Here is a 24,243-nt window from a genome sequence, read left to right as displayed (position 1 = left end):
CACTGTCCCCTCCCTTTGCTGACCAGGACGGTTGAGTCTTAGAAAAATAACTCACCCAAGGTCATGCCATCAGTGAATGGCTGAACTGGGATTTAAACCTGTGCTTCTCAGCCCCCAACCTCCTTCTTATAGTTTACATTATTGCCGTAACCTCATTGCCGTGACCGTGAGGAATGTCGTCTTTAAAACTTATCTACTTATCATTCATTCAGTAAACACTTAGTACATGCTCACAATGCGGTGACCGAGAGCTAAACTGGGAAACACCCAGTCCCTACTTTCCAGGAGTTTCCATCCTAGTGGTGTAGTCAGACTTAAGCTTATTACGCAACATGCTGGGGATATGGTAGCAGAGAGGAGGCTGAGGGGTATAAAGCCCACTTAGTGGACGAGGAAACTGAAGGAAGAGGTGGTAAAACGACCTCCGGAGCAAATAAAGAGCAGAGCCCCCGGCGCAGAGCAGCGAGGGCGCAGGACGCCGAGGCGCGACGGCTGCAATTTACATTTTCTCGGAATCTTGCCCAATGCAGATTTGTAGACTTGGATAAGCGCCTTGGCAAAGATCCTACAAACGTGTATCATTTCCGATGCTCGCTAACTTAAAGGGGACGAGCGGCGCTTCCAACGTGGCGGTCTGGGGAGTCACGTGCTCTGAGTCGCCTTCCGCGCCGCCTCGCGTCCCAGCCCCGCCGAGGTTGCTAAGCAACGGGTAAACTCCGCGGCTCCCAGCCGTTTGAGCAGCGCTGGAGCCCGCGCCTCGGCCCAGGTGCTTCCCCGGCGACCCAGCGGCAGCAGGAGCGGACCGAGGGTAAGGGAGGGCGCGGGGTGGATGTCCGCGGCTGAAGAGGCGAGTGGAGAGGGGAGGGGAGAAGCCCGGAGGGTGAGAATCACCCCTAGTGCCAGAAACGCCTCGCGGGGTGCCTTACCGGCCTAGCTCTGCCAGGTAGCGGATCCTGGGACTAGCGCTGCTGGTGTCCCCCGCCCCATTAATCCTCGCGGCTCTCAACGCTCCCCGCTCCCCCAGCCTAAGGACCCAGCAGGTTCTAAACACCTTGCCTTCTGCACCCCCTGCTGCCAGTCGGATCCAGAGGCCATCTGTCTCCTGGAGGAGACTGGAGACCTCTGAAGGGCTTACAGCTAAAAGGATGGGGTTGGGCTGGGGGAAGGCTGGACCTGTGGAGAGGAGAGCTTTCTGGTAAGAATGGAGGGAAAGAAATAATAGTGATTGAGCACCAGGAAGCCCCAGCCTCTTTGGAAGGCCAGTGAGTCCCTGGTGCAAATTCCAGAAGGTGCACAGACACAAGAAAGAGAGAAAAAGACCTCCCCACCTTCCTCTGTCCTGCCAGGTGGGGCACGGAGACTGGGGGCTGCCGCGGGGGCCAGAGAAAGAGGAGAACTTCTGGCCTTTCTACCCCCAGGGTGTCCAGCGGCCAGGAAGGGGGGCACCCTCTGCTTGCCTCCCCTGGAAGCTCCCGCACTGAACTCCTGGCGCCCTATTTGGAAAACACACTTTCTCTTAAGCCCAGGGAGGTTCTTTCCAGGAATTGCTTTGCTCAGGATGACTGCACAAGACAAGTTTTTACATTTGAAGGTTCCAGTCTGACTGCCCCAGGATACAGGAGATGGTTGAATTTGTTTTTCTTTTTCTCTTTTTCTTTTCTTTCTTTCTTTTTCTTTTTAGGGCCATACCTGTAGCATATAGAAGTTCCCAGGCTAGGGGTTGCAATGGAGCTACAGCCACCGGCCTACACCACAGTCACAGCAACGCTGGATCCTTAACCCACTGAGTGAGGTGAGAGATCGAACCCGCATCCTCATGGATCCTAGCTGGGTTCGTTAACCTCTAAGCCACGAAGCGAACTCCCTCTTTTTCCTTTTATGGTCACACCTGTGGCACATGGAAGTTCCCAGGCTGCAGCTGCCCACCCGTGCCACAGCCCCAGCAACACCAGATCTGAGCTGCATCTGTGACCTACGCTGCAGCTTGAGGCAATGCCTGATCCTTAACCCACTGAGCAAGTCCAAGGATCAGACCCACATCCTCCCAGACACTATGTCAGATTCTTAACCCACTGAGCCATTATGGGAACTCTGGAGTCAGTTGCATTTTTTACATTCAGAGCAGCACGTCTCCAGTTGTGTGTGTCTGCGATGCCTGGGGGTCTCAAGGCTCCCACGGATGGTCGAGCTCCTCCCCCAAACTCCTAGAGGGCAGTAATGCTGTTCCTGCCTCCTTTGGAAGCCCCCTTTGCAGACAGCCCCGCTCAGACAGTTGCTGGGGGGCAGCCTAGCCTGGGGAACGTGTCTCCCCAGGGCAGGGAGAGACCTCCCGAGACCCCCAGCTCTGACTTCACCATTCATCTTCATGCCTCGCCAGTTTGTGAGAAAGAGCCCACTCGAGGTCCTTGAATGAGCTGTCTTCCCATCCCCAGCCAGGCTTTAAATGTCCCCTCTGTCTGCCTCCAGAGAGAAAACAATGCCTCTGTTCTCACTCCTGGCTTGGCCTTGGGAAGCACCAAGAAGGAAAACAAAGCTGTTAAAAATATGATCGGGGCTAAAGAGGCTATTTTTTTCTTCCTGGGGTTTCCTCATGCTCTTAAGACTCCTTGGGTCCTCTAGGAGCAGGCTGTCTCATAGCAATTTTCTTTTAACTGAGGGAGAGAGAGAGAGAGAGACACGGGCAGTTTGTAATTGCCTGAGACTGGCAGTCCTTGGGAGACAGAAAGGGGAATGGGGGTGGGGGAGTTGGGCTCAGGTGCAGCCCTGTTGTACTTCAGCATTGTACCAGTGGAGGGGAAAAAGCTAATTGGATGTGCATTCTTTTTCACAAGGTCCTATCTTGTCCATGTCGAATAAACCGTTAGGGCCACCTGCTATATTTTGTGCTTCTGTCCCCGCCCTCTGTTCTCCAAGCCCTCTGTTCTTCTATCCTTCCCGAGTAGGAGAATTTCCAAACCACAAGAAAGAGTGGAAAATACTGCTCTCTGTGAGTCTGGTTCAAGTCAAGTTTTGCCTGGGGCTCTGGGGTGAGGGGAGGATGGGGGATGGGTGGTACTGGCTTCAAGGAACAACGTATGTGGATGCAAAGGGACCTAGGAGTTAACCTCTCATGCTTATCACCCTCCCAGATGCTGCAGAGCCCAAGGCCACCCAGGCACATGCTTCTAGGCTGTCTTGGTTCTGCATCTCAGGGTTCAGCAGCCTGGGCCCACCCATCTGGTTCCTTGAAGCCGTGGAGGTTGGAGGAGGTGGATCTGGTTCTAATACCCATCTAGGGTGACTGTGAAACACGCAGATTGCTAGGACTTATCCCAGACATATAGATGAGCATTTGCAGGAGGAGGCCTGGGAATCTTTATTTATTTATTTATTTATTTTGGTCTCTTTAGGGCTGCACTCACAGCATATGGAAGTTTCCAGGCTAGGGGTCAACTCGGAGCTGCAGCTACCGGCCTATGTCACAGCCACAGCCACACCAGATCCGAGCCCAGCCTGCAACCTACACTGCAGCTCACAGCAACACCAGATCCTTAACCCACCGACTGAGATCAGAGATTGAACCCTCATCCTTGTGGGTACTAGTGGGATTCCTTATTGCTGAGCCAAGGAGGGAACTCCGAGAGCCCTCACTTTAAATCAGTGGGTCTCACCCTTGGCTGCCTGCTGGAATTACATGGGTTTTTTTCCTTCTGTTTTTAGTTGCACCCATGGTATGTGGAAGTTCCCAGGTCAGGGATCGAACCCGTGCCACAGCAATAACCAGAGCCACTGAATCACCAGGAAACTCCTATGTGTTTTATTTTGTTTTTTAAAAAACTGCTGAGAGATTATGATTTAGTTAGTCTGCAGTTCAGCCTGAGCACTGTGATTTTTATAAAGCCCTCTGGGTGTTTATAAGGGTGTAGACAAGGTTGAGAATCACTGCTCTGGAGCCAGATGTGTCTGGGTCTTGGGTGTACTTAGAATTAAGAACTGTGACCTTTGACCTGGTACTTTCTGACCATCGTTTTTGTCATCTGCAGAATGAGAACTGTGATGCCTGTTTTGGGGCATTGTAGTGGACATGCCATGAGAGTCCCTGGAACTGCTCTTCACCGCCCCGGGGGATCTGGTGGGCTTTAGATATTCTGGATACAAGTCCTTTATCAGAAATATGATTTGCAAATATTTCCTCCAAGTCTGATCAGTTACGGCATTGAAAGCATGGCCCATAAAAAAAAAGAAATGAGAAACTGGACCTCATTAGAATTTTAAAACTTGGAGTTCCCATTGTGGCGCAGTGGAAACGAATCCAATTCAGATCCATGAGGACGCAGGTGCAATCCCTGGCCTTGCTCCGTGAGTTAAGGATCCAGCATTGCCAAGAGCTGTGGTGTAGGTTGCAGAGGTGACTCGGATCTGGTGTTGCGGTGGCTGTGGTGTAGGCTGGAAGCTGCAGCTCTGATTCAACCCCTAGCTGGAAACTTCCATATGCCACAGGTGCGACCCTAAAAAAAAAAAAAGCAAAATAAATAAATAGAATTTTTGGATTTCAAAAGACAACATTAAGAAAATGAAATCGGTCCACCTCGGAGGGCAGCAGTAAGGACTGAACAGCGTCGTGTTGAGCATGCACGTAGCTCTCTGTAAATTACCTTTTCAAATGCAGAGGCAGCGCCTGGGTGACTCTCTTAGGGAACCACCACCCCGATCACTCCGGGATTGGGAACCCGGAGCCGCCCCTGGTGGGGCCCGTGGGGAGGGGGAAGCAGCCGGGCGGGGCCTCTCGTGGCACAGCCCCCTCTGTCCCCGAAGCCGGCGGCGCCATGGAGATCGTGTACGTGTACGTCAAGCGGCGCAGCGAGTTCGGGAAGCAGTGCAACTTCTCCGACCGCCAGGCGGAGCTGAACATCGACATCCAGCCCAACCCCGAGCTGGCCCAGCAGTTCGTGGAGCGGAACCCCGTGGACAAGGGCATCCAGTGCTCCACCAGCATGTCGGAACACGAGGTGGGTCCCTGCCCCAGGGCCCCAGCCAATGGAGGTGTGGGCGCCCGGTCAGGGAGGTGGGACTGGGTGACTCCATCCCCCTGGAGCCAGTTAGCTTGGACCATCGCAGATGCTGGACGCCTGAGGGCAGAAGTGCCCTCAGACCCATGCCTGTGCTCTGTGAGTTCACAGTGAGCAGATGGCCATCTATGAATTAGAAAGGGTGTCCTCCCCAGACACAGAATGTGACCGTGCTGGCACCCTCATCTCAGGCTCCCAGCCTCCAGACCAGTGGGAGGGTACCAGGGCCCAGGGACCCGGAAGCCCTAGGATCCTGGTTTGCAGAAGTGGCCATACGCTTACACCAGGGGCAGGCGCCTTCTCATCCTTGGCTCCCTGTTTAGGCCAACACGGAGCGGTTTGAGATGGAGACCCGGGGGGTTAACCACGTCGAGGGGGGCTGGCCCAAGGACGTGAACCCCCTAGAGCTGGAGCAGACCATCCGCTTCCGGAAGAAGGTGGAAAAGGACGAGAACTACATCAATGCCATCACACAGCTGGGCTCGGTAAGGCTTCCTTCGGCTCCAGTGATCAGGGCCCCAGCCACCCTCTGCTTCCCCAGCCGCACGGCAAGCTCAGCGGCTGTGGCTCCTCAGGGGAGGACACCAGCTGCCTTATGGACCCTGCTGTCTGGGAGCAGGCAGACAGGTCCACACAGCAGACGGAATGATAAAGTCAGGGAAGTCCAAGGGCTGAACAGGTCTTAGAAGGCATCTGCAAAGTGGGAAAACCCTTGGGCAAAGAGACCCCCAAGGAACCCCACCTGGCAGCTACCTGCCAATAGGGATCATCCGTTCATTCCACACATTTGGACGAAGCTTCTAATCTCTACTAGCCTCAGTAGAGATTGCAAAAATGAAATTCTCATGCATCCTGTCCCCAAAGAGTTTGTAGTCTGCTGGAGGCCAAGGGCAGATACAGAGCGATCACTGTATGACATAGAAAGAAAAGCTGTGAGGAGGGAGATGCTTTGGCATTTTGCCCCGTAAGGAGGGAAGCAATCAGGGACGTCTTCCTGGAGGAGGTGGCCCTTGCACTTGAGCTTTTCCTTGTTGGCCATTTGGAATAATGGAGAGTTGACTTCTGGGTGGAAGAACCAGGAGATGGATGCCATATACGGAGTGGTTACTAACTCTGTTTGTTTGGAACAGTGTTTCTTCACCTTTTTTCATTGTGCCCCAACAAGCCTTTTTAGACACTTCCCCCACCATGAAAATTTAATAGTGTACGTATACCATATATTGTTTATATGTTGTATGATTATCTGTGCTTTGTGCAAAGAGTAATATTATTTTACCCCCAAGAACCAACTTCCACCGCTTTGGGGGCAGCGTTGCTCCACACCCCCCCCCCCCACATTGAAAATGCATGGGCTGGAAGAATGGGAAAAAAATCACTAGATATTTCTTGCCTCCCAGACTCCATCTCAGCCTTGGTCAGGCTTAAAGGACCTCCCTTTGCCGCTAAGACCTCCTGATGTGTCCTCCTCAGATCATGGAGCACTGCATCAAGCAGAATAATGCCATTGACATCTACCAGGAGTATTTCGATGATGAGGATGCAGTAGAGGTGACAGATGAGGCCCCTTCAGCTAAAACCATCAATGTTTTCAGGTACCTCTACAGCCAGACAGGTGTCTGGCCAGTCTCCGTCGCCTCTATGGGTGGGTGCTCCCAAAGGTGACCCCTTGCCCATCACCCCACGCTGTGGGTACCATGCCCTCTGTGCTCCGAGCTTGATAAGGGGCGGAGCAGTAAAATGCCCAGCAGACAAATGGTCCCTACCCTGGGGGCAGGTCTGGTTGGTGGAAAGGGAGGACAGAGTCTGGGGAAAGAGTAAGCAAACACTGACGACATTCTCACCTGTCCTTAGGCAGTTCAGGCTGCTGTAATGAGATACCATAAGTGGGGTGGCTTATAAACAACAGAAATTTATTTCCCACTGGTCTGAAGGCTGGGAGCCCGGAGATGAGGGTGCCAGCACGGTCACATTCTGTGTCTGGAGAGGATGCACTTTCTAATTCATAGACAGCCATCTGCTCACGGTGAACTCAGAGCAGAAGGCATGAGGGAATCTCTGCACCCTCTTTTATTTTTATTTTTCATTTTTATGTATTTATTTGTGTCTTTTTGCCATTTCTTTGGGCCGCTCCTGCCGGCACATGGAGGTTCCCTGGCTAGAAGTCGAATCGGAGCTGTAGCCGCCAGCCTACGCCAGAGCCACAGCAACGCAGGATCCGAGCCGCATCTGCAACCTACACCACAGCTCACGCAACACCGGATCCTTAACCCACTGAGCAAGACCAGGGCCCTAACCCGCAACCTCATGGTTCCTAGTCGGATTCATTAACCACTGAGCCATGATGGGAACTCCTGCACCCTCTTTTATAAGGACACTAACCCCCTTCATGAGGGCTCCCCCCTCGTGACCTAATCACCTCCTCGAGGCCCCACCTTCTAATAGCAGCTCATTGAAGATTAGGTTTCGACATAGGAAATCTGAGGGGACCACTCAGCCTAGAGCACAGAGGCGGTAGTCTCTCTTTGTGCTGTTTATTCCAAGTGTAACTGCAGAAGAGTTTCACTGCCCTAAATATCCCTTGTTGACAAAGAAAACAAATTTATGGTTACCCAAAGGGTGGGTGTGAATCAGGAGTTGGGGATTAACAGATACACACGCCTATATATAAAATAGATAAACTGCAAGTATACTGTGTGGCACAGGGAACAATATTCAATATCTTGTAATAACCTATCATGGAAAAGCATCTGAGTATAACTGAATCATTTGGCTGTATACCTGAACCTAACACAGCCCTGTAAATCAACTCTGCCTCAATTTTTAAAAATCCCCTGTGTTTTACCTCTTTATCCCTTCCTCCCCCCAAACCCTTGGCAATAACTCATCTTTGTACTGTCTCCATGGTTTTGCCTTTCCCAGAATGTCATATCCTTGGAAGAACACGGGGTGTGGCCCTCTAGGATGGGTTTCTTTCAGTTAATAATGCGCATTAAGTTTCCGCCATGTCTCTTCATGGCATGATAGCTCATTTCTTTTTTTTTTTGTCTTTTGTCTTTTTGTTGTTGTTGTTGTTGCTATTTCTTGGGCCGCTCCCACGGCATATGGAGGTTCCCAGGCTAAGGGTTGAATTGGAGCTGTAGCCACCGGCCTACGCCAGAGCCACAGCAACGCGGGATCCGAGCCGCGTCTGCAATCTACACCACAGCTCACGGCAATGCCGGATCGTTAACCCACTGAGCAAGGGCAGGGACCGAACCCGCAACCTCATGGTTCCTAGTCGGGTTCGTTAACCACTGCGCCACGACGGGAACTCCTCATTTCTTTTTAATGCTGAATAATATTCCAATGTCTGGATGTGCCACAGTTTATCCATTCACCCACGGAGGGACATCTTGGTTGGGTCCAGGTTTGGGTAGTTTATGAATAAAACTGCTGGAAACATCTGTGTGCAGGGGTTTTTTTTCTTTGTTTGTTTGTCTTTTTGGCTTTTCTGGGGCCACTCCCGTGGCATATGGAGGTTCCCAGGCTAATCGGAGCTGTAGCCACCGGCCTGCAACAGAGCCACAGCAACAGGGGATCCAAGCCGAGTCTGGGACCTACACCCCAGCTCACGGCAACGCCAAATCCCTAACCCCCTGAGCGAGGGCAGGGTCCGAACCCTCAACCTCATGGTTCCTAGTCGGATTTGTTAACCACTGCACCACAACGGGAACTCCTGTGTGCAGGGTTTTGTGTGCACATAAGTTTGCAGCTCAGTTGGGCAAATGCCAAGGAGCATGAGAAGTCAAGCCTCAGACTCAAAACTTTCAGCAAACGAAAGCATCAGACTGAAATTTAGTATTTGATTTCCATGCTCTTAATCTTTTATTATTAATTTTTATTTATGGCTGGCGAGGTCAGTTTTCTGATTAAGAGAGTCCTGTCATCTTTGTTTAAGAAATAAATTTCTCTGGAAGTTCCCGTTGTGGTTCAGTGGGTTAAGAACCTGACAAGTATGCACGAGGATGCAGGTTCAATCCCTGGCCTTGCTCGGATCAGTTAAGGATCCAGTGCTCCTGCTGCAAGCTGCAGTGTAGGTGGCAGCTGCAGCTCAGATTCCACCCCTAGCCTGGGAATTTCCATATGCCGAAGGTGGGGCCCTAAAAAGAAAAAATAAATTTCTCTGAGTGAATATTTAAATATGTTTGACTTTTTCTAAGGACAAATGTAGCAAATAAGAAATGTGGGGATCCTGGCGCTCCAGTCTTCTGCCCTCTTGCCCTCCCCTAAAGGGATCCCCAGGAAATTAAGCGATCAGCCACACATCTCTCCTGGCACCCCGATGGCAACAGGAAGTTGGCAGTGGCATATTCTTGCCTGAATTTTCAGCGGGCACCCGAGGGCATGAGCAACGAGTCATACATCTGGGACCTGGGTGAGAAACGGGGGTGGGGGTGGAGGGTCCAGTGCCCAGGGAAGGAGGAGGGAGCCGGGCAGAGGCCAGTGACAGCAGGGGGAGGAGGGTAGAAGCAGTGAGGCTCTCAGGGGGCTGTTCCCTCCCGGCGATGCGTAGGGACCAGGGAAGAAGCCACAGTGTCATCCCCTCCCTGTCTGGGTTCAGGTGCAGCCCAGCTGAGCCAGAGCAGAAGCAGGAACTCGTCTTCTGAGATCTTAAATCACTCAAGACCAGACCCCCATGGAGTCCCAGCTCTGAGGCCCTAATGAACATACACAGAAAGAGACCCCAGCCAACTGAGAAGGGACCCAAGGGGGAGGGAAGGGGACTTGCCTCCGTCCTGCCTGTCCTGGCACTTTTCCCCAGTAGGGGGCAGTGTGTCCACTTGGGAACAGGGACCATTGTTGACAGTGGTGCTCACTCCAAGGACAGAGCCTGGCAGGTTGCGGGCAGAGGGTAGGCTTCAAGCTCTCACAAGTCCCTCTTTGTTGGCGTTGTGAAAATAAACACTAGCCATTATTAGCAGGTGTGGCTGCTGAGCTTCACACTGAAGCTCTTAGAAGGAGCTCTTACAGCCGCCCCCAGGGGCTGGACTCCGTCATTATCCCCAGGATGCGGACAGGGAAACTGGTTCACACAAGTCAGGGGAGAGTCACCTTCACGTAAAACCTTAGAACCCAAACCACATTTTATAGCAAACCTGGGAAATGGAGTAGAATGACAGTCTCTCTCTCACACACATACAATCTTGATTCCCCAAAATAAAACCAGTAGAAGAGCCCCGAGGGCTAGGTGCTAGCCACTGAGAACCAGAGGTTGCAGCCTGGAGAAGGGCTTTCCTCCCCCGACGCCCCATCTGTAGAAGGGGATTAAACTGTCCCTGTCCTTTTCTTTCCAGGTCTGGTAAGATGCACATCTATAGTTGTTGTTGTTGTTCTGCTTTATAGAAAACCCCAACCGGCCAGAAATTGCCCTAAAGCCGCCTTCTCCTCTTGTCACCTTGGAATACAACCCCAAAGATTCCCACGTGCTCCTGGGAGGTTGCTACAATGGGCAGATCGGTAAGGAGGGACCCAGGTGCTTAACCAGGAGCCCACCCATGTCCCCTGGTCTCTGGGGCCCCTTGGCCCTGACTGCTGTCCAACCAGAGCCCACCTGCCAGACCCCCTGGCTGTGGAGGACAAAGTGGGGTGGGTACTTCCCGCAGCTGACCAACTCCAGATGTCCCAGTGACACCGGTTTTGCTGATCACCTCAGCCGTGTCCTCAGTTACAAATGCAAGTGAGTCTAAAATTCGCTCAAAATAAAACGTTTAGAAAATTACAGGTCAAGTGAAATCCAGGAACCTTTATTGCACACCTACTCTGAGCTAGGTTAGGGTAGCTAGAGGCTAAGGGATAATGAGACCGTTGGGGAGCTCCCTCTTGGGAGGGCAGCCAGGAGAACCTATAGGGTAACAGGTGTGAGGAACAGCAGCCGTATAGAATGCATGGGGTAGTGTTCCCTCCTCTTCTGTTTTGTTTCTTGTTTTTTGTTTTGAAGTTGGTATTAATTCTTCTTTAAAGCTTTGGTAGAATTCACCAGTGAAGCCAGCTGGTCCTGGGATTTTCCTTATTGGTAGTTTTCAAAAGGAAAGTTCAACCTCTTCATTTGATACAAGTCTTCTCGCATTTTCTATTTCTTCCTGAATCAGTTTTGATAGCTGTGTCTCTCAAGACATCACCTGGGTTTTCTGATTTATTGGCGTGTAATCGTTCAGAATATTCTCTCACCGTCACTTCACTTCTGTAAGGCTGGTAGTAATGCCTCCTGTGTCTGTCCTGATTTTAATAATTTGAGAGTTCTCTCTCTTTTTTTCACTTGGTCAGTCTGGCTAGGGGATGGTTAATTTTGTATTCAAAGAACCAACTTTTTATGGTATTGATTTTCTCAGAGGTGAGACCTTAGGGCCTACTCGGTTCTTTCCCGAGCCTTTGCACAGCCCTGGGCGTCCACCCAGCCGCACCCGTGCCTGTGACCTTCTAGGTCCCAGGAATACATCGGAGCTTTTCAAAATCCCGATGGACATCTTGATCTCCGGCTTTTCCTTTTAAGCGTCTTGGTTAGCCTATTGTTCGCCCCATGTGTTAGCCACCACTTCAAAACGCTGCAAAGCTAATTATAATTATTGTCAAAATTGCCTTGTTAAAAAGACCTTTTTTGCAGTTCCCTGGTGGTGCAGTGGGTTAAGGATCTGGTGTTATCACTGAAGCTGCTTGGGTTGCTGCTGTGATATGGGTTCGATCCCTGGCCCAGGAACCTATGTGGTAACGGGTGTGAGTAATAGTAGCAGCAGCAGGTGCTTAGGGTACGGCCAAAAAAAACAAACAAACAAAAAAAACAAAAAACCTTTTTCACGGGGCAAGCTCCAAGTCAAGTTGAATATAGACAACCTTGCAAGTGAGGGGGGCAGGTGGAACCTTCTAGGGAACCACTGGACAGATCAAATAATGATAGTTCTTTGAATAGCCTTTGAAAGAGCTCCAGCCCCATTCTGTTCCATCCTGCAGAAACTGCCAGGCTATTTTTTTTTTTTTTTTTTTTTTTAGCAGGAACGCAGAATGTTATTTGTCCAGGCTACCATGGAACCGGAGTGTATAGGATCCTAACCAGGGCAAGTCACGATGCCGCAAACTTACTGTTCTTACCAAGATTCAGCTGTTTTTCTTGAATAAACGCTCTTATTCGCTGCAAGCTTTGGCTAATATCCAGAGTTCTGATAAAGTTGAATCCGACTACTTTTGCCAATTTTCTCATGGCCTTTATGGAGGAGGGAATCCTCAGCGGTCCCGACTGTGCCATTTTTGCTGGCGGCACACTCAGAAAACATTCTGATCCCTGGTGAGCCCAGAAGAAACCTGCCCACATGGACCCGGAACGTTCCTGCCTGCCCGCCACCTCTGGCCTTGAAACAGCTAAATGCTTAATTCTGGTCTACAGCCCAGGCCAGACTCGACCAGGCACAAAAAGGGTTCCCCTCCCGTGCTATCTTCACATGCTTTCCCATATCCTCTTCTTACTCCAAGAGTGGGAGCCGGAACGGTGGGGAAACTTCTCAAAAGCGCACTGTGGCTTCTGATCTCCCTTTTACACCTGCTGCCTCCTTTCTGGGGGAGCTTCTGGGTTCTGAAATAGATTCGGGTAACCAGATGTCTCCCAGCAAATTTATCTGGGTGCTGGGGCTCTAAAAGACTACTAGCAGAGCTACTTGGCCGGGGCTAGGAGCCCTGCCTGGCTCATTGTTCATAACCTCTTTCAGTGGTTTTTCATGCCAGCTCAGACCAGCCCAGGCTCTGGGGCGCTGCTGCCTGCAGTGGACACAGGGGAACCCATCCTTGGGCATTGCTGTGCCCAATCGAGCATGCTTAGCCAAGAAAACCTCTTTCTGGGCCAGAGAGGTCCAGGGCCAAATGGCTTGGACTTGGATTCCGTGCATTAAGACTTGTGGATCGTGTTCTTTTGTTGCTGTCTTACAAAACCAGCTTTCCTAGAAATAGCGCTGAGTAAAAGGGTGGGTGCTCACCGCGCATGCGTGGGAAAATGAAAACAGAATCTGTCAGGACCAAAGCAATAAAAAGGATAAGCTTCCCATCTTTCTTGGTAAAGAAGAAGAGATGAAGTACTAATAATCAATCAGGAGAAAGGCTAAATCTCCTATGTGGGTTTCTTTCCGATCAGAAGCAGCCAAGGAACAGAGACTGAAAGGGAATGAGTCGATGCGACAGGAGAGGTTTGCCTAAATGGTGTTACTTTCCAGAGCCTTCCCCTGGGGTGGAGGTGCTCCTCTCTCTTGGCCTGACTCCATCCCGAAGCTCATCCTCAGTCTTTCTTCCTCCTCACTTCCTCCACCAGGACCACCCCCGTGTGTCTCCCTCCAGAGTGATCACAGCACAGGCTGTACGTGCAAGTCCGTGTCCTGCCTCCGAGGGATTGTGTCTGCCCAAGTTCCAGCGGCTTCCCCAGGGCCCCGCATGGTGCTCAGCATGTGTTAGGGCATCAGTGGAATGAATGAAGCGTGGTTTGGAGGCTGATAGAAACTCAGGCTGGTTTGAACCTAGCCCTGATTCTAAAATAACCAAATACCTGCCAAACCAAGCAAGCAGCATCCTCCTATCCCGTGCTCCCTGCACAAAGGAAAGAAGCTTATGACCCCATCAGCTCCCTTTCATTTCTTTCCCCACCAGCCTGTTGGGACACCCGGAAAGGCAGCCTGGTGGCAGAGCTGTCCACCATTGAGTTCAGTCACCGAGACCCTGTATATGGCACCATCTGGCTGCAGTCAAAGACGGGCACCGAATGCTTCTCAGCATCCACGGACGGGCAGGTGCCGACCAGCCAGGCGCTGTAGGGGGAAAGGGGGTGGGGAGCAGTAGCGGTTCCCTGGGCCCTCAATGAAATTCCCTAAGAATGTTCCCTTTTGTATTTCATTTTTAAAATTGAATACAAGGTAATACATGTAACGGAACAAAACCCCAAAGGTACAATAAGGCAGACAGTTAAGGCCTTCCTCCCACCTCTGCCTCCCAGCCTCCCAGTCCCCCCTCCCTTTAGGCGGCCCCCACCCACGCCATCCTCTTTCTTCTGCCTCCAGGGGCAGGGTCTGCAGGCAGAAGCAAACGTATCTCTCTCTCTTCACTCTCTTTCTGCACACCTTACACGTTGATCTGCACTTGTTTTTCGTTTCACATGACTTGAAGATGATTTCATATTTCATAAAGTGCTTCCCTATGCCTGTTAAAGATGTAATAAATTATTGTGCTATAGTTTTAAAAGTAGATTTCAATAATTTGTAGTTAACCAAAAAAAGTGGCAAAGAGTACATTTTTATGTCGATTTCTGCACAGCCAGGAAGCATACGTTCAGTGGATTTCTGGGTCAAAATATATGTGCATTTTGATGTTTGCTGTATATTGCCATATAGTGAGGAGCCTTTAAAGGTATGGACTCCAGGGCCCCCACCTGGAGGTTTTCCTTCAGTAGCTCTGGATTTTAGGAAGCTTGTCCATGGCTCTGATGACCAGCCAGGCTTGGGACTGTGGACCAGAGCAGTGATTCGCAAAGCATGTTTGTTCCCTTGGGTCACTGGTAGCAGTTGTCAGGCTCCCTTTTGGCCGCAGTGACTGGCCCCAAGAAAGGTAGAGGGGGAAAGGAAGGCAAACGCCAGGAGAATCGAGGGACCCCAGGTCTCAACGTTGGCCCCTCTGCCCATCAGGTCATGTGGTGGGACATCCGGAAGATGAGCGAGCCCACCGAGGTCGTTGTCATGGACATCTCCAAAAAGGAACAGTTGGAGAATGCCTTGGGGGCCATCTCCCTGGAGTTTGAGTCCACTCTGGTGAGCGTCCCTGCCTCTCCCTTTCCTGGCTTCCATTTCCAGGGCAGCCAGAGCCAAGGGCAGGCCCGTGGCTGGTGTATCAGAGGCTTCTCATCTTGTGCCCTGGACTGGTCCAGGAGGCGCCATCCTCTCCTGGTCCTCCTAGATCTGTGTGGTCGTTACAATACCTTTCCAGCAGGGGGCAGTGGAGTAGAGGAAGGAGGTGGTTCTAATTCCCTCAGTGTCACCATTTGGCTAGTGGCTGGGCTGATCAGAAGGCAAGCTCTCTGACAGGACAGGATTCCAGAAAGCCCTGTGCTATAAGAAGAGCCCTGTCCAGGACCAGCATTCAGAGGCCAGGCTCGGCCTCTGTCCCTGCCTCACGTGGGACCCTGAGCTGGTCTCTTCCTTCCTGTGGGGAAAGACGAGGTGTTGGAGAAGGAAATGAGATCAGAGGAGACTCCTTGGAAAACCAGAGCACAGGCAGAGGATGGCATTTGGCACCTGCGAAAGAACAGGAAAGAAATGTCAAAGCAGTAAGGTGGGAGTTCTGTTATGGCTCAGTAGTAACAAACCCTACCAGTATCCATGAGGATGTGGGTTCGATCCCCGGCCTGGGTTAAGGATATGGCGTTGCCATGAACTGTGGTGTAGGTCGCAGACATGGCTTGAATCTGGTGTCGCTGTGGCTATGGTGTAGGCCAGCAGCTACAGCTCTGATTCGACCCCTACCCTGGGAACGTCCATATGCCGCGAGTATGGCCCTAAAAAGACTCCCCCCCCAAAAAAAAACCAGGAGGTGGATGTATCTGAGGAGGGAAGCTTCTAGAAGCTGCAAACAAAGACTCCTTCCAAAGCAAGAAAACAACCTCCCCAGATGGCTCCTGGCCTGGCTCCTCCCTTGGGACTGTTCCTGGTTTGCTTCCAGGCCATGTGACATCATTCCCAAGCCCTTGGGGGTGGCATCCTCACCCACGCCAGGGCATGAATGTGGTGGGCTGTGGAAGGCCATCTTACTGACCCCTGACCCTGGGTGTGGAGGTCACCGTGGGGAGGACTCAGAAAAACCTTCTGTCCTGGCACCAGGGATTTCCAGGCCAAGCGCTAGATGCAGTGACCACGCGGCCGCTAGTCTTCATCTTCCCCCTCTGTGCGCCAGACCCTAGTAACTGCCTTTCGTACTGAGCGTGGGTAATCACCCAGGACTATCTTGGGACGTAATGTGATTATCCCTCCCTTTTTTTTTTTTTTTTTTGCTTTTTAGGGCTGCACCCACGGCATATGGGTGGAAGTTCCTAGGCTAGGGGTTGAATCAGAGCTGCCACTGCCAGCCTACACCACAGCCACAGCAACTTGGGATCCGAGCCACATCTGCAATCTACACCACAGCTCATAGCAACGCCGTATCCTTAACCCACTGAGTAAGGCCAGGGATCAGGCATGTGTCCTCATGGGTATGAGTCAGATCATTTTCGCTGAGCCACAGCGGGAACTCCTTAAGGTTTATCCAATATTGTAGCATGTGTCAGAATGTACTCCCTTTGTGTGGCCAAATAACAGTACATTGTATGGAGAGACTGTATTTTGTTTATCCTTTCGTGCGTTGATGGACAGGTGGGTTGCTTTTGCTTCTTAGCTGTTACGAATAAAGATGGTATCAGAGTTCGCTCCTGGCTCAGCAGGCTAAGGATCTGGCTTTGTCACTGCTGTGGCTCTGGTTACCTCAGTGGCACAGGTTTGATCCCTGGCCTGGGAATTTCCAAATGCTGCAGACATGGCCAAAAGAAAAAAAAAAAAAAGCTATGAACACAGATGTACAATGTAACCCAGTTTTGCAGGGAATAGTAGCTGGAGGCTGAAGGGGGCTCTTCTAGATTTATTCATTTACTTTATGTGTAAACAGACGTTAAGGATCTTTATGGCAAAGTGCTTAGTGGACACGATGATGCTGCAAGATGAAGGCTGGTGATGATATTGATTCTCCAGGGACCAGAAGTCAGGGTGGGTTTCATTACCCAGGGGCCCCTTGAGCCGGTGCTAAAGAAGGATGGGATGAGCGGAAAGAGTGGGGCAGCTTTGCCCCGGCAGCTCAGCAGGTTAAGGATCCAGTTGTCACTGCTGTGGCTCAGGTCTCCTGCTGTGGCAAAGGTTGAATTCCTGGCCAGGAGTCGGCTGCATGCTGTGGGCGTGGGCAAAAAAAAAAAAAAAAAAGAGTGGGGGTGGATCCCTAGAAGGGGATGGATGGGGCACAGCCGGAGCAGAGACCCAAACTGAGGGCATTTCCAGCACCTCTGAATGGCCCCCCACCCCCCACCCCCCTGACCCCAGAAGGTCGCTCACCCTGCCAGCTAAACCCTGAGCTGATGTTTCATGGCGCTCCCACTCCCCTGTCACCCCCTCCACAGCCAACCAAGTTCATGGTGGGCACAGAGCAGGGCATCGTCATCTCCTGCAACCGCAAGGCCAAGACGCAGGCCGAGAAGATCGTGTGCACCTTCTCGGGCCACCACGGCCCCGTCTACGCCCTGCAGAGAAACCCGTTTTACCCAAAGAACTTCCTGACCGTCGGCGACTGGACCGCCCGCATCTGGTCGGAAGACAGCCGGGAGTCATCCATCATGTGGACCAAGTCAGCGGGGCGCGGGGGCGGGAGGGGATGCAGGGGATGGAGGGGACAAGGCCCCCCAGCCCAGGAGCCTCTGTGTGAACACCCGTAAAATGTAAAAAACACTTCCTAAAACACCTAAGCCCCTGCTAGGAAGTGGCTTGATTCAGTTTGAAGGAATAAGCATCAAACTGCTGAGACTGACAATCATGACAGCCATGGGTTCATTTTCATGACCCTCCAGCCATCCCCACCAGCCATGCTCTTCCCGTGGCCTCCCTGGGCTGGGGAACTGAGCTACGTGGAGGCAAAGCCACATGCTTCTGGCCTCTTAGCTGAGGTGACGAGCAGAACTGGGGTTTGAACCCAGGAGGCTTGGAGTGAGAGTCTGGCACTTGCTCAGGACAGCTCAGTGGGTCTCCTCTCCTGGGAGGTGGGGGGCGGGGCTGAGGGGGGGTTGGGACAGAGCACCAGTCTTGGATCAGAAAGGCTGGGGCAGGGTGGGGGGCAGGGGGCCGGGGTTCACCTTGTTTGCCCAGAGAGAGGCCAAGGGGACACCATTGGATTGAGACCCGTCGGGGTGGTGAGCCGGGGAGCCATGCCCTGCAGAACTGCCGCTGTGCAGGTGGATCCAAGCGAGCAGAGCAGCAACCTGGGCCTGGGGACAGATTCCCTTCTTGCCTTCCTAAGTGTGCATCTGAGGTTCCAGCTTATGCAGCCACAGACCCCTGCAAAGTCAGTGCCACCATGGACCCTAAGGGGCTGCTTTGGTTCCAGTGGTTCCCAAACCTGCTTGCCTCAGAATCTTCTAGGAGGAGTTATTTTGTAAAATCCAGATTCCAGGAGTTCCTGCTATGGCATAATGGGATCGGTGGCAGCTTGGGAGCGCTGGGACGCAGGTTTGATCCCTGGCCCAGCACAGTGGGTTAAGGATGCAGCACTGACGCAGCGGCAGCTTAGGTCACAACTGCAGCTCAGATTTGATCACGGGCCGGGGAACTCCCTATGCCATGGGGTTCCACATATAGAAGCTCCATACTCTTCTCCGTGGTGGCTGCTCCAATTTACATTCCGCCAACAGGGCACAAGGGGTCCCTTTTCTCCACACCCTCACCAACACTCATCTTTGGTTTTTTCTAATGATTTAGCCTTCCTGACAGGTGGAAGGTGACATCTCATTGTGGGATCTGTGTCCCTCCCAACCAAAGCGGTCCCTGACCGGTGGCATCCGGCTCCCGGCAGGTACCACATGGCTTATCTCACTGATGGCGCCTGGAGCCCTGTAAGGCCGGCGGTGTTTTTCACCACCAAGATGGACGGGACCCTGGACATCTGGGACTTCGTGTTCAAGCAGTGTGACCCCGCCCTCAGCCTGAAGGTCATGTACACACACACACCCCTCCCCATGCATCCAGGCCCTCAGAATCACCTGAGGGAAATTAACAAAGGCAAACAAGCAGGTGCCTGGCCTCCTCTCCCGCCAGGCCTGTTCCCTGAGAAGCTCAGACTCCTGGCTGCTGACCCTTCCAGCCTGAGCTAATGTTATCATATCAGCAAAGCCCGAGCAGAGACTTGCAGGCTGAGGTCATGGAAAAGCGTAGGGGGAGTTCCCGCTGTGGCTCAGCAAGTTAAGAACCTGACTAGTCTCCTTGAGGATGCGGGTTTGATCCCTGGCCTCAATCAGTGGATCAAGGATCTAGGATTTCTGCCAGCTTCACCACAGGTCACAGACACAGCTCGGATCTGGTGTGGCTGTGGCTGTGGCATAGTAGGCCAGCAGCTGCAGCTCCGATTTGACCCCTGGCCTGGGAACTTCCATATGCATATGCCCTAAAAGAAAAGAAAAAAAGAAAGAAAAAAAGCATAGGGTTTGGGCAATTGCAGAATGAAAGTGGGGCTGGGAGTTCCCTGGCGGCTCAATGGGTTAAAGACGAGATGTTGTCACTGCTGTTTCTCCGGTTCGAGTCCTGGTCGGGGGACTTCTCATGCCGCAAGTGTAGCTAAACAAAGGAAAAGAAGAAAGAAAGCGGGGCTGGACCGAAGGTGGGTGGGGTAAGGCGGGCGATGAGGCTGGGAGTGAAGTATCTTGCAGCCCGTCTTAAGTGTGGACTCTGTCCTGCAGGTTGAGGGTGGAGTCAGGCGAGTCATGAAGGATGTTTGAAGGGGGCTGCTTCTCTCAGCCTCCCCAGGAGCCAGGTAATCAGACCAAGAAAGAATGACCTTGCTCCTCTCTCCTCCCCTGCCCGGCTCTGCCCCTCCAACAGGTGTGTGATGAGGCCCTCTTTAGCCTCCGGGTGCAGGACAGCGGGTCCTTCATCGCCTGTGGTTCCCAGCTGGGGACAGCGACGCTGCTGGAGGTCTCCTCTGGGCTGTGCACCCTCCAGAGGAATGAGAAGAACACGGCTTCCTCGGTACATGCGGGGCCCGGGGGGAGGCACATGCCAGCTCCTATCCTGACCTGGGCCCCTGGCCAAGCAGGGCAGCCAGAGAAGAACCGACACCCCTCTCTGTCACCTCCTGGGAAATGGGTGGACATTTGGGGGTAGGCAGCCTCGTGTCCTGAAATGAGCACGAGAAATGGGTGTTAGCAGTGTCTGAATCCGCCCTGGCTTCATCACGCAGGAGCCAAGTGGCCCTGGGCAAGTCACTTAATCTCTCCAGGCTTCCATCTTTCAGCTGCAAATCAAAGCGATTGGATTCAGTCAATTTGTCTAGTTTCAAACAATGTACTTTTTTTGCAGCAGAACCTGCCCCATGGAGACTTAGCAGGATGCCAGTGGAGAAGCCAACTGGAGGGGAACAGCCCTGGGGAAGGGGTGCTGGGGGGCTGAGATCCGTCACCCTGCCAGGGAGCTCTGGAGATGCCCCCGCAGAACCGTGGGGCCCACAGAGGGCCTGAAAACCCCGGTGCTGAGACCCTGGGGGACCCTGCTGGTTTTGCCTGAGATTATGGTCCCATCATTGAGCTGGTCCTCCATGGACCCGGGGCCGCCGTGTGGTACAACCCTCGAGGGTGTTCTTCATACCTGTGTCCCTGTTCTTGGAACTTCTTGGAATGGAGTCCCTTGGCGTCCCCTGCTCCTGCCTTCTGGCCCCAATACTTAGCCCTCCTTTCTTGCCAGAAGCCCTGAGTGTGGAGCTCTGTGGGGGCTGCTTGGAGTAGAGCGAGGGGAACCCTCCTGGCCCCCGTGCATGGAGGCAGCCACTCGCCTCCATGGCCTGTCTCGCCCCATGGCCTCTCCTCCCTGTGTGCTCCAGATATTTGAGCGTGAGACTCGGCGGGAGAAGATCCTGGAGGCCAGACATCGTGAGATGCGGCTGAAGGAGAAGGGCAAGGCGGAGGGCAGGGACGATGACCTGAGGGAGGAGGAGCCCACCTTGAACTTGGAGGAGCTGGTCTCCAAGGCCGAGGAGGAGTTCTTTGATGTCATCTTCACAGAGCTGAAGAGGAAGGAGGCGGAAGCCATGAAGAAGAAGCCCAAGGTTGCCGGGGCCTCGAGCAGAGTTGGGGATGGGGCGTGGCGGGGGGGGTCCTCTGGGAGGGACCCACAGTGTCCGGGGCTGCCTCCCTGCGCGACCTTGAGCAGGGGGCCTCATCAGGTGGACCTTTATTTGTCCATCAGGCAAATGGCAGGAATCACTCCCCTTTCCTTGAGGAATCCTAAGCCTCCAGACGTCAGGCTCCTTGAGTGCAGGAGCCATGCCCCGTGCTTCTCAGAATCCTCTCCCCACCACGGTGGGCAACTTGAACTTGCATGTGACCAACTGAATGAGAACCCGAGGGTATACAAGTTATCAGAGAGAAAGCCTTGGAGACCTGGGGGGGAGTGGCGTGTGAGATCCCTGGTGACCCCGCCGGGGGTCAAGGGGAGGTCCTGAGCTCATCTATCCATTGCCCCACCTCCAGAGAACTTTTGCGCTGTAGCTCCTGGGTTGGTCACTTGACTTCTTGGTCCTTAATTTTTATCTGGAAAATGAGTAGATTGAGCGATAAAGGTGGTGCCTGGTCACCTTCCAGGCCCCCTTCTGTGCCAGGGGATAGAGGGGGAAAAAAAGACCTGGTCTGTCTGGACCATTGCTTTTAGGGGCCCACAGATAAGATGCTAAGGTGTGAAAGAGGAGGGAAAAGACGAGGGAATGGGGGCCAACGTCTGCCCTTGTAAGTAAGACTGGCCATCTAATTAGGGGAGGAAGGAAAATGTGGGACCTCCAGTTCAAAGGTATGGAAGAGTTCCCCAGTGGCTCTGTGGGTTAAGGATCTGGCATGTTACTGCTGTGGCTCTGGCTACTGCTGTGGTGCGGATTTGATTGCTAAGCCCGGGAACTTTTCTGCATGCAGCAGATGAAGCAAAAAAAAAAAAAAGTATTGAGAAGTTCAAGACAAGGGCAGCAGAAAGTTAAGCATGTGGGGTGCCCTGGTCAGCACATGCAGTGTGACCCACAGGGCGCCCAGCCGTAAAGCCAGCCCAGCCAACAAGGGGAGCCAAGTGGCAAGTTCTCAGGCCTAATGGAGGGATGGTGACCGAAGGGGGTGAGCACACGAAGGAGATGATTGGCTCCTTCTCGTGACTGCTCCCCGCGCCTGCCTCCATCCCACTGGCCCAAGAAACAGGCTGTAATTTCGTCAGGTGCATTTTACACCTGGACACACTTGGATCTGAGGGGCTCTATTCGCACACCATCCGTGGGGTACACGTAGGGCCGAGGCAAGGCTGGAGTCCCCGATTTCTCACCCATAGCCCTGGGTGCCTCCCTCCCATCACCCCTGGGCCCCCGGCCCTCCAGACAGCAACGCCCACAAATTGCACTGTGACCATAGACTCCATGCCTGGTGCTGGGGTCTCCAAATGTGCTCCCACAGAACTTGGCCACTCCAACTGAAGAAGCGGATTGTTAGAAGGGGCGAAGCTTCACAGGGACCTGGCCCCCTCCCTCTTCTGCCCACGGCACCCTTCCTGCCAGCCTCTGAGTCTGGTCTGCCATTGGCCAGAAATTCTGGGGTCAGAGCTGAGAAAGCATAGCTGGGTCCTTACACTCTTTTTTTTCTTCTTTTTCTTTTTAGGGCCACACATGCGGCCTATGGAGGTTCCCAGGCTAGGGGTTAAATTGGAGCTGTAGGCGCTGGCCAACACCACAGCCACGGCAACGCCAGATCCGAGCCTTGTCTTCAACCTGAGCTGCAGCTGGTGGCAACGCTGGATCCTTAGCCCACTGAGCAAAGCCAGGAGTCAAAGCCACATCCTCATGAATACTAGTCAGGTTCATTATCTCCAAAAGCCACTAGAGGAACTCCAGCCTCATTATTTCTAATCCCAGACCCAGCCCTACAAGAAATCATGCCCCCTTGACAGGGGAGGGAACCAAGGGGACTCCGGAAGAACCAGTCCGAGGTTGCCCAGGCAGCAAGCGGCAGACGCCCAAGGCTGTGCCACTGTGCTGAGCTCCCTCTAGCCCTCGTGGGGTGGGCAGCATTGTCCCCGGGGCGCTCAGCAACCCAGGTTCAAGGGCTTCACTTCCTGTGTGCAGGGGAGGCCTGCCCCCCTGCCCCCCCCCCGCGCCCCCAACGATTCTGTGTTGTCTTTCCGTAGCAGAGGCGACCAAGTCTGGAGACAGACGAGGAGGTGGAGGGAGAGGACGGAGGGGAGGAAGAAAGAGGCGGTGAAGAGAGCCCGACCTTGGAAGGTCAGCCTTGACCGCAGCCCGCAGTCCCGCTCACACGTGCGCCTCCGGTTCCCATCTCTCGGCGCAGCTCTGGCTTTATAAGTGGGGGGCTGAGCGCCTCCCTTAAAGGGTCTCGGGGCGGGGGGAGCAAAGGGGCCCTGACCCAGCCCCAAACCCTGCAAATCCCTGGTCCCTGATGGCTTCCTGAGCCCTCATCATCCCCAGAGACCCCTCAGAGGAAGGGAAGGGGCAGGGCTTCTCCCGGAGCTGGTCCCCTCATCTCAGCCACACGCCAGCTGACCTCGCCCACGTCACCCGGCCCTGCCCGTTCCCTCGAATTCACCTTTGTGAGGTCCTTCCTGACAAGTTTGCAAAGCCTCCACTGGGCTGGCCACAGCCATGGCCGGGCCTCAGGAAGGCCTGTGGTGGAGGGAGGGGGTCTCTTGTGCCCCCGACCCTCCCCACTCACCTCCGAGCAGCAAGCTTTCCATTTCTAAGCTTTCCAAGCAGCGCCCCTGGGGAATGTCTGCCTCCCAGAGGGCAGGAGTCGGCAGATGAAAGGAGCCTGGTTCCTCTTATGCACGGCAAAAGCTTTCTCCCATCTTCATTCTCCTAAAATTAAATTAGTAACAATAGTGCTGACGGGTAGTGCTCGTTATGCACTGTTCTCATGTTACCTCATGTCGTTCTGTGGATAAAGTCCCTGCAAGGTTTGTGCTCTGAGCATCCCTCCCTGAAAGAGGAAGAAACAGGTTCCAGGCTCCAAGAGAGATGTGGGGACCTGCCCAGGTCACAGGGCCCGTGGCGGGCAGAACCGGGACAGGAGCCCCGGCAGCTCACTCCCGACGCTGCACAGTGGTCAACTGTGGGCCGGGGACAGTGCAGGCCCACGGAAGCTCCAGCATGGGCAGTGGGCTGCCCCGAAAACCCAACAAAGCAGAGCGTCCGGTGACCAGAAATGTAGGTAGAGTGAGAGGATGGTTCAGGGGCAGCTTTGCAGGAGGAAAAGCTCTGACCTCCTTTGGTTCTGTGGGTGTCAGGTGATCCGGATGGGGACCAAAAGTGCCCTTGAGGAGTTCCCGGCGTGGCTCAGTGGTTAACGAATCCGATTGGAAACCATGGGGTTGCGGGTTTGACCCCT

The 24,243-nt window shown here is 53.3% G+C and overlaps 1 protein-coding gene across 2 annotated transcripts; it reads left to right on the top strand.

The window, feature by feature from the left end:
* The first annotated feature begins 719 nt into the window (after nucleotides 1-719).
* DNAI2 (dynein axonemal intermediate chain 2) lies at nucleotides 720-24,243 on the top strand. Of its 2 annotated transcripts, XM_047758602.1 has the most exons (13): nucleotides 720-808; nucleotides 4,795-4,988; nucleotides 5,372-5,533; nucleotides 6,519-6,640; nucleotides 9,320-9,462; nucleotides 10,431-10,544; nucleotides 13,707-13,846; nucleotides 14,735-14,857; nucleotides 17,242-17,465; nucleotides 18,684-18,819; nucleotides 19,706-19,852; nucleotides 20,700-20,924; nucleotides 23,030-24,243. In XM_047758602.1, exons 2-13 carry the CDS (start codon nucleotides 4,806-4,808, stop codon nucleotides 23,132-23,134), a joined length of 1,824 nt encoding a protein of 607 aa, XP_047614558.1. In that variant the 5' UTR covers nucleotides 720-808; nucleotides 4,795-4,805; the 3' UTR covers nucleotides 23,135-24,243. The 2 variants fall into 2 exon arrangements, with proteins under 2 accessions (XP_047614558.1, XP_047614559.1); XM_047758603.1 differs by lacking the exon at nucleotides 720-808 and having other exon boundaries at nucleotides 4,525-4,988; nucleotides 23,033-24,243.

Source organism: Phacochoerus africanus, chromosome 14 (genome assembly GCF_016906955.1).
Source record: "Phacochoerus africanus isolate WHEZ1 chromosome 14, ROS_Pafr_v1, whole genome shotgun sequence".
Taxonomy (NCBI): domain Eukaryota; kingdom Metazoa; phylum Chordata; class Mammalia; order Artiodactyla; family Suidae; genus Phacochoerus; species Phacochoerus africanus.
Note: the sequence above shows the minus strand (reverse complement) of the source record. Positions and strands in the feature narration are given on the sequence as shown.

Bases quoted from the DNA above. Each gene is read 5' to 3' on its own strand.
- DNAI2 (XM_047758602.1), top strand. From the start codon at position 4,806: ATGGAGATCGTGTACGTGTACGTCAAGCGGCGCAGCGAGTTCGGGAAG. The intron at 6,641-9,319 runs GTACCTCTACAG...CCTCCCCTAAAG, and splicing joins AAAACCATCAATGTTTTCAG to GGATCCCCAGGAAATTAAGC. The intron at 10,545-13,706 runs GTAAGGAGGGAC...TTTCCCCACCAG, and splicing joins TTGCTACAATGGGCAGATCG to CCTGTTGGGACACCCGGAAA.